This window comes from Corella eumyota, chromosome 1 (genome assembly GCF_963082875.1).
Source record: "Corella eumyota chromosome 1, kaCorEumy4.1, whole genome shotgun sequence".
NCBI lineage: Eukaryota > Metazoa > Chordata > Ascidiacea > Phlebobranchia > Corellidae > Corella > Corella eumyota.
In genome coordinates this window covers 6,259,643-6,269,009 of record NC_137490.1, presented here as the reverse complement: position 1 = coordinate 6,269,009, position 9,367 = coordinate 6,259,643, and the positions used below count along the sequence as shown (strand labels likewise).

The window sequence follows — 9,367 nt, the reverse complement described above, 5'->3', positions numbered from 1 at the left end:
TCAAGTCTGTAGATAACTGCCATATTTCGATTTATAAGCTTTAGTTCTTTCGTCCTGCACGTACATTGTAACGTTAGCTGCGTAGGCAAAGTTGGTCGCAGGCCTTGCTATATCATAAAATGTTTCATTATAATTCTTTCTAGACGAAAATTGGCAAGACGTGTTGGCCACATCGCCAGCTGAGTTTGTTTTTTCGAGGTAAAAATTTTTCTCTCGGTGACTTGCCTCAGTCCAGTCGTTTTCAGTATGTTGATTTTCTGCGGAAAAACCTCTATAATAATCGTTGTTAAATTCCGTGTTGTGAGTTTTCATACTTGAGTGTCTCGGGTAGTTAAAACCTACAAAAAAAGTATACTGAGTAATACACGCCAGTGTAAATAAAAAAATTAATTTGCAAAAACTCAATTTGTTTTTAAAAGTCTATTTTATTTAAAGTAACCTTACCTACGCTTCGTTGATTCGGCAAGTAGTAGTATGGATGTGAGCGTTGGTGTTCACGTTCATTAAGTATACCGTGGTGTTGGTGGTTATGTAAATGATATATCACGTGTGTGGTAGGGTGGTGGTACGCGTTATACATCGGGTGTTGGTAGGATTTGTATTTATCTATGTCCGCCAGATGGCGGTCGGACTTCGTGTGGTAATATTCCGACATTTGGTCAACAAACGCAGGGTGGTTGTGCCGGTTGCCCTGGTAGTTTTCTGATGACGTAGGCGATGGTTCGATTACGTCACAGCTATCTGCACTTGTACAACTGACGTCGAAGTTATTTTTGTTGTGTGAGGGGTGATGATTTTTTTCTTCGAGTGAAATTTTGTTGGTTTCCGTGACGTCAGAGCCTTCTTTGTTGTTCTCATTTGGTGACGTCATACGACCTTTACGCAACGTCAAATCGTGAGATCTTAACTTGGAATTGTATTTCTTGCTACTCGACGAATTCGACTTGTATTTCTGTTTCTTTTTACGATTTTTAAGGCTGGAAGAGTTGGATTTAATAGCTGAGGTATATTTAAAAACTTTGGAGGGTTCTGTTTGTTCTAACGAAATTACTTTACCCCTTGCTTCAATTTCACTAAAAATGTAAAATGTTATGAACTTAAATATCAATATAACATATAGGACTTATACATATACACACTGTTTTAAAAGTCTATTGAATGCAATACAAATCATACTTAAATATTTTGCAAATCTACACACAACTCCTTTATTAACTTATTCTTACCTTATGACATAATTAACACTGACAATACAATGGGGTCTCGAAGAACGACTATTGTGAACAATAGTCACGTGACTTTGTAGCCAGACCCAACCGCCGCTTCGGGTTAGAAATCGGTAATATTTGGTTTTAACTTGGCCCTTGTTTAAAACTAAATTAAAAGATAGTTTTTATGGTGAATTTTTTGTATTGTAGTTGAAAAAAACGAATTGAAAGCGTATTAAAAATAAGCCAATGCAAGTTACTAGTCAAAAAACTGATAAAATTTAGCAGGAATAAATAACCAATCTATTTGAAATAATGAAAAAAGGGCAATACTAAATAGCCTTAGTCTTAGGAAAACAAACTCACAAAACCATAGTAATGTAAAGTAAAACATAAAAAGTTTAAATATTTACGTTTTTGGTGAGCGTCTTTTAAAGGCACGACATCAAGCGCATGAACGTAATGATAAAGTGTTTTCTCTATTAGATCTTGAGGCTCATAACCAAGTAAATGTGATACTCTTAAACAAAACTATTTTTTAAAACAATTTGAAAAAATAAATGCAAAAACTATTACTGTTTAACAAAGAGTTGTTAGAATTCTTAGCCCATTTAATTTAAACATCAAAAAAAAAATTTTTTTGGTTTGATTTAAGAAAAAATATTTTAACTTACTGTTGATCAAGAAAAATTAATTTTAAATCCAAACTTGCACGAAACATGAACATATTTGAATACAGTTTGACGTCGGTCAATGACGTGGCAGGTAAGGATTGGCCGATGGCAACCACGCCCACATTGTGATAACAGCCCTGACCAGTGCCATCAAATTGATCGAACATAAAATATCGAATTTTAATGTACCCGGTACAATGAATCACCTTTAGAGAAAAAAATAGTTTTTAAAATTTTTTTTACATACAAAATATTATTTTTAAAAATCATAAATTAAAAAAATACTTTTTTATAACTACCAGCATTAGGCATTCACAAACATGTTAAATATTTTTGTTTTTAAAAAAATTAAATTTTGCATGTTATAACGTTTTCTAAAATCATATGTTATTATTTTTCTAACAAAAAATACCAATATTATTTAAAATTTTTACTCGTAAATTTTAGACAGAACATAAAGAAGTTGTTTTTAAAATATAAAATGATTAAATTAGTTTACTGTATTCGATTTTTTTCCATAATTATCACTTAAAAATTTCAAAAAAAAAAAATCGTTTTAAAATTTAATATATATTTGTATGAGATCAGCGTGAATTTAAATACAATACTATAAAAAAATTGATCGCTTCCTTTCTATATTGATTAGCGATATTTTAATAAATATTTTTGAAATAAACGAATTTTAACTCAATTTGCCTTGTAACCACCGCTTGTTAAACCAGCATTTCTTTTCGCCAAAACACATTTCATCCTTGTGAAAAAACATCTTTCTTCTTCGTATTCGGGATATATTTGCGGATGAGAATTATTCTATTGTAAAGATAAAAATTTATTATTAAATAAAATTTTAATACAAAAAGTTATGTTATTTTTATCTCAAATTTCGCATAAAAAAATAGTTGCTGAATTACTTAATCTAAAATAAATATTATTTAGCATAATTGTGAAAAGTTTTTATAAGTGATTTATTTCTTTAGTTTTATTAACTTTTTATTTTCTTGATTGGATTTAAAAATGCATTTAAACACACTTAATCCGGAATATAGAGGCTTACAAGAAAGTATGCAAGATGTAAAAGTAAAATAAACGACGCCATTTTAAAAAAGAACTCTCGCTTATAAATATTCTAGTATAGTTAAATTTTTGCTTTATTAAATAACTTTTCTTTAAAAATAAAGATACACTTTTGACAACTTAAACAAAAATTTTGTTTTGAAAAATGTTGATTATTACACGAAATTGTTATATGGACAACTTTGCCAAAGAACTATTAATTTTAACAACGCCACAATTATATTTAAAGGGTTAAAATATTAGCTTTAATACAACAACAAAAACACTGCGAAGGCGATTTTAATATTTAATAATTAACTTCACTTATAATTAAGAAGAAAACAAATAAGTTACCGTGCAAGGAGGGGATGGAGCTGTTAACACTGTTTTCATTTCATCGTGGTCTCCCGGGTGGATATATTCATAAATACTATTTCCTGTTAATTCGACCTTGAAAAATGGAAATTGTTCTTGATTTAAGTAAAAAATAAAATAAAAATAACAAAAAAAAATAAATTTATATTCTGTAGCTCGAATTTAAAAATTTTAAAAAGATATATGCCATAAAACAAGTATTACTTTTTACAGAATTGCTTATTTTTACAAGAACAAATATTTTTTTAAATTACAATATTATAAAAACAGTTTCCAACAAGAAATTACAAAGATTAAAAGAAACACAAAAAACTGTTTTAGCAAATCAACATTGCTCATACAAAATATAATTTGTTTTTAGCCTTTTTTAGATGCCTGCTTGTCAAAAAATTAAAAAAAACTTTAAGAGAGAAATTAGAATTAAAAAGCTTTCCTTAAAATTCACATTGTTATGGATATTGACAATGATATGCCAAATACTTCATTTCTAAAATTTTACCAAGCGAATTATTTACGAACAAAACTAAACCTTCATTAATATAAGAACATATGACTTTTAATATTAACTTTATTTTAATAGAATGAAAAAAGAATTTTTGTTTTTTTTCAATAAAAATACAGGATAGATAACGATAAATATTATTTTATATTACCATATGCATTGCGTCGCAAAAATATATTCTACAAAAAAACTTATAATACTTTTTTAAAACAAAACAAAATCAGAATATAGCAACACAAGTACACCAATGGGAGAAGTTAAAAATCTTAGATACAAAACAAAAATTTTTAACAGATTTTTAGTTCTATTTTAAACTGCAAAAGGTTTTATTTTACGTGGTATTTGTTATCTTATCTATATTTTATAGAAATTTGAAACTTAAAATTTAAAAATACAGTAGTACACCGCTTTTTTTAAAACATCGTACAACGGTATGAAAAAAAATGTAACAGTTAGTTAAAAATTTTAAAAAAAAATTTTTTGTTACCTGTGACAATCCAAGATGAACTGAAACTGTTTCTGACATGTACATAATTTTCCCATCAGCTCCAAGAACAAATAAAAATCCATCCAAACTCTGGAGAAGGTGAGATGCTAAAAACTCGCCAGGGTGGCCCCTACTGCCCCCTATACCTCGGCCCCAGTTGTAATTGGGATAATATTGTTGTAGGTGGGGGTGAGGTTGTGGGATGTCTACACAAAAAGGTTTTATAACAAATTTAAAAAACAAATGTATATTAAAGAGATAATAAAATAACGCCAACACTTATAGTAAAATAATAAAAAAAATTATTCTTTTTAGTTTAACTACAAGCAATAAAATATTTTCGGAGGCCATTTTTTATATATTTTTTTGCATTTATGTAAATGCAAATTTAATTTTTAAATATAAATGTAAATATAATTTTCCAAAACAATATAATACTAATAAAACCAAGGGTACCATAAAAATATGTTTTTTAGAATAAAATATTTTTGTAATTGCGCGTAAATTTATTCGAAAATCAGTCTTTATTGAAAACGTCAAGAATAACGACATAAAAATAAAAAGATTATAAAACCGCCCTCCATTATCGGAACAAAATCGGCCAGATGTTCACATAGAAGTGACTATTTACCTTTGATTTAAACCTAGTTTCACTTATTTCAAGTACAACAAACAACAGTCCGACGTTGCGTTCACAAAAGCCCCTTCGTGCGCAGAGGTGATTTAATCCCCTCGGATTACAGCGACACCATTCGCTTGTAAAAACACAACCGTGTGAACCATGTGTCACAATACATATTCTCGACAAGTTGATGTGGTTCTTTTTACATCAAAAACCAACAATACTTTTAAAAAATAAATCTGTCATACATCAAAGCTGTTAATGCTCGCAAATGGAGTTGTTGTCTGTTTGTCGAAGTGCTAAATGTCCGTCTCCACCGGTGGTGTTCGTTGTATTTTGAAAACACCTTACGTTAAACACTGAAGGTAGGAAGATATTTTGTAAGACATAATATACCTAATTTAATCCGGTTAGCGTAAGCTGGAAAACACACACGCGCAAAAGGAGCGAACTCTCGCTGAAAAGTGGAGTAAGAAGGTTTGATAAGAATGCAAGAGAATTTGAACAGGTGTGCCATTGTGTCACTACAACCCGGTGACTAATGAGAAAACAATAGAAACGGCACATAACAACTTGTCATCTGGAAAGTGAAAATTCCACAAATAGAAAACCGACCAAAAACCACTAATTATTATATAGATTTTCACAAAAAGTTGAATTACGTTAACTGCAAAAAGACATCAAGGCCTTAACTTAACTCACCCAAAGCATTTTTAAGCTGCTCTAAAGTGAAAATCTAAGCACTTTAAACAGTGCGTTAACGGTTGTTGTGTGCTAAGGATTATCACTTTTCTTTCAAAGATTTTTACCTTTCCCTATTGAAAAGCTATAGGCAGTAAACCAGGTGTACAGAGTTTGTCGAAATATAATTTAATTTTTTTTTAAATAAATTTTAAATTTTTGGTATTTTTAAGATATTGCAAATTTTAAAATAATAATTAAAATTTTTTTATAAAAATAAAAAAAAATAAAACAATATTAATATGAAACTAAATACTCTTTCATTTTTATGTAATTAAAACACTTTTTTTTCAATAAATTAATTAATACCAATAAAAAGTCACCAAACAGATATATTTTTCGTAAAGAAAAATCTTCACAAAAAATTATTAAATTTTTTAAATTGATGTTCACATAGTTTAAACGTAAATACAAGTTATTTGAAAGGTGTTATAATGTTATTTAACTCCCACGAGTTAGGCTTTACAAAACAAAGCTAAGTGGATTATCATAAGTTTCCTCTAATTCAATTAATTTTAAGGGTCGACAGTTCTACTTAAAATATTAAAATTAAGACCGCAAACTTACCGCGTTGTTTTTAACAAGGTATAAATATTAAATAATGTTACAAACCAACAATTTAATATAAATAGTTTTTATTTAATTAAACTGTGGTCATGTAATTAAAGTTAAATAAATTTAATACTTTTCCTTTTTTAATAAATTACAGTTTTGACAGATTGGTTTTATATTTTCAAACACAACAACTAATGAAACAAATTAAAAGTAAAAGTACAATAACCTTATTTTTAATTTATCTTAACCTCCCTAGCAATAACGTCCTTAATTTAAACGTCAAGTTCAGTATCAAGATAACATCGCACGCCGAAATTCTTTGCGGTAAATTCGTTACCCTAACCCCGCGAAGATCAAGCGATACGACTCGAGGGTTAACTCGATCGTAGACAAAAGAAAATGGACACCTTTATGTAAATAAGAGCGGGGTGTAATATTACCTTCAGTAAATTGAGGCAAGTGAGTGGAAAACTAAATTGTTTGCTGTTCGAATCATAACTTACTTGCGCCAGCTGATTTAATTTGATGACACAACTTAGTTAGATAGTGAGTAAGCTTAGACCATACATAAACGTCATTGGACTTAAAAAATTCAAATCTACTAGGTTTTATCCAAGAGTATATTCAGGTAAAACATTTTTTAAGTTGTAGTCGATACCCAATATGTAAAATATTTACATTACATTGGAATTTTTTAAATCATTATTATTTTATATAAACTTATATAAGGATTACGGCATCACAAAATGTATTTAGTTCCAAACACAGGGTTATTTTTAACTTAAAATAATCACGAATGTCCTTTTCTTGCCGATACTTCAATTTCACGCCAAATTCTGTTAGGTCACAAAGTAAGCTTCAAAGCAAGCTTATTGATTCATTCTCGGTTCATTAAAGCTTTGCCCTACACCTCTATTTCTAATCAGTCAATAAGAAGACTATACCTAACATCAAACCCCCCTTTTAGTAAAAGCGAATTACCCAAACGGCGATACTCATACCATATACCATATAGAAAAATAAAGTGTTATACCACCTATTGGTGCATCTATCAACAGTTAATATAAAGGGTAGGGAAATATTGAAGTTTTGATAAATAAAAGTGTTGTTCCAAAAAGAAGTAAAATGAAATATCTGAACAAATTACTGTAACAAGTTACATTTAAAAAAGTCTTAAGTTTAACACAGAATAATTTGTACTTTAATGCAATAACTTACTCTATCAATTAACCTGTATTTAAAAAGTTTATCAAGATCATTAATTTATTCTAATTTTTTTAAATATCTATTTATTTAAAGAAAAAAAATTAATCAAAATTTAACTGTTTAATTCTTTTAAAGAAGTCTACCACCACAAATTGTATGTATGCAATAGTGTATATTTTATATAGTTAAAAATTTAAGTTTTTACATACATTTTTTTAACAAAACACCAATGTTAAAGTAAAATATTCTAACAGAAAAACCTATAAAAATTTTAATTAAAAAATTGTTAGTGGTTGTATTATTTATTCAACCCGGTAGCTATACGTTTATAAGACCCACTGGAGAGATTACCAAACAAACAAAAAGCTTTTAATTCATCTCTAACGCCCTAATGCCAAAGTTACTGTATGCTTATTCACCATTTTGTAAATTAAACCATCAAGACAAGTTGATAAATGTTGACAAGATAATTGCCTTTTTGTTTCAACATGTTTGTTAACTTTAAACAAGAAGCTACGTGCTTGCTTATTTCGTGGAAGAATTGGGCTAATAAATACTCGTTTTTGTTTCTATAACGATTTTGTATAACATTCTACTTATATTTTTAAATAAAAGCCTATGTTAGCATATACACACACCAAATATGGCATCAAATACTAACAAAAGGTTACTGTAACTTTTAAATATGTTGTGTAACATTTAATAAGTATTCATCTCATTGTATGTTTAACAATTTGTTTAATTTACTTATTGTACACTTAAATACCTACAACAATGTGTTTTTATATTGCTTATTATTTTAATATACAAAAAAGATATACCAAAACAACTTTCAATCAAGCCTAGGGACTTATAAACTAAAACAGTGGGGGTTTATATATAAGTTAAAGGCAATTCTTTTGTTAAATTTATATATAAATGTTATAAATTATTTTATGTACTTACCTTCAGGTAAAATATGTCGCATTTTGAGGTAACTTGCGGTAAGTCGGATGATTGAAGCCTTGTCTAATTGACTAGAGATTGCCATTGGAAGGGGCAACATTTTGGCCAACTCTGAAAATTCAGAGTTTTCCTTTTCGCGTCTGGATCTTGCGGCAGTCTTAGACTTTTCCTTCATTTTTTCCTCACTATAAATAAATACGTTTTTAAAACGTTTTTAGAAAATTTGTATTTAAAACAAAAAAATTTACAATATTCAAAATTTAAAAAAAAACTATAATCAAATATTGATATTTTAAAATAAAATGACATTAAATTTTGCTTAAAAAATATTTTATTAAAAAATAACAACAAAACTTTATATTTCTATTATAAAGATAACTAGCCTAATTTTAAAAAAATCACAAGTTTAATTTTTTTAGTGTAAATATTTATAATAAAAAATAGTTTAAAATAATTTTTTAATTAATTGGTTTTAAAATTATTTATTTTTTGCTATAAAGACACTACATATAGTCTCTTTTTGGTAAACTAACCTTTGATGGGAAAAAACTAAATCGTCAGAACATTTTTGTTGCGTTTCTTTTGCGGAATTCATTTTAAAATTTTAAAATTTAAATATATCACATTCTACAAAATTATTTTATGTTTAATTATTTTAACGAACTCAAGTAATTTTTTTGCTGTCGACACCCTAGACTCCAATTTGATATAAAATCGTTGACGTCATAATTTGTCATTCGACAATGCCTAATACATCATAATACTATAATAGTGACATCAGTCGACACCTATATTGTAGTTTTATCTCAAATTTTTTATGACAAATCTCGCTTAACCAAACAACAATATTTTTATAAGAAAAAAATATAAAAAAGACAAAAAATACAAACGAAAAAGTTAATAAATAATTATTAGTTATTAACATATTAAAAAAAAATCCAAATTAAAGACCACTTTAAAAATTCAATTTAAAATTTTGCACATATTATGCTTGTAAAC

At 27.9% G+C, this 9,367-nt stretch overlaps 1 protein-coding gene across 1 annotated transcript; it reads right to left on the bottom strand.

The window, feature by feature from the left end:
• Positions 1 to 8,963, bottom strand: LOC145749622 (single-minded homolog 1-like). Its single transcript, XM_082565479.1, has 10 exons — positions 8,902 to 8,963; positions 8,369 to 8,553; positions 4,300 to 4,505; positions 3,290 to 3,385; positions 2,579 to 2,692; positions 1,883 to 2,088; positions 1,622 to 1,728; positions 1,227 to 1,374; positions 445 to 1,073; positions 1 to 338 (listed from the first exon to the last, which is right to left on the bottom strand). Exons 1-10 carry the CDS (start codon positions 8,961 to 8,963, stop codon positions 1 to 3), a joined length of 2,091 nt encoding a protein of 696 aa, XP_082421605.1.
• Positions 8,964 to 9,367: the final 404 nt, after the last annotated feature.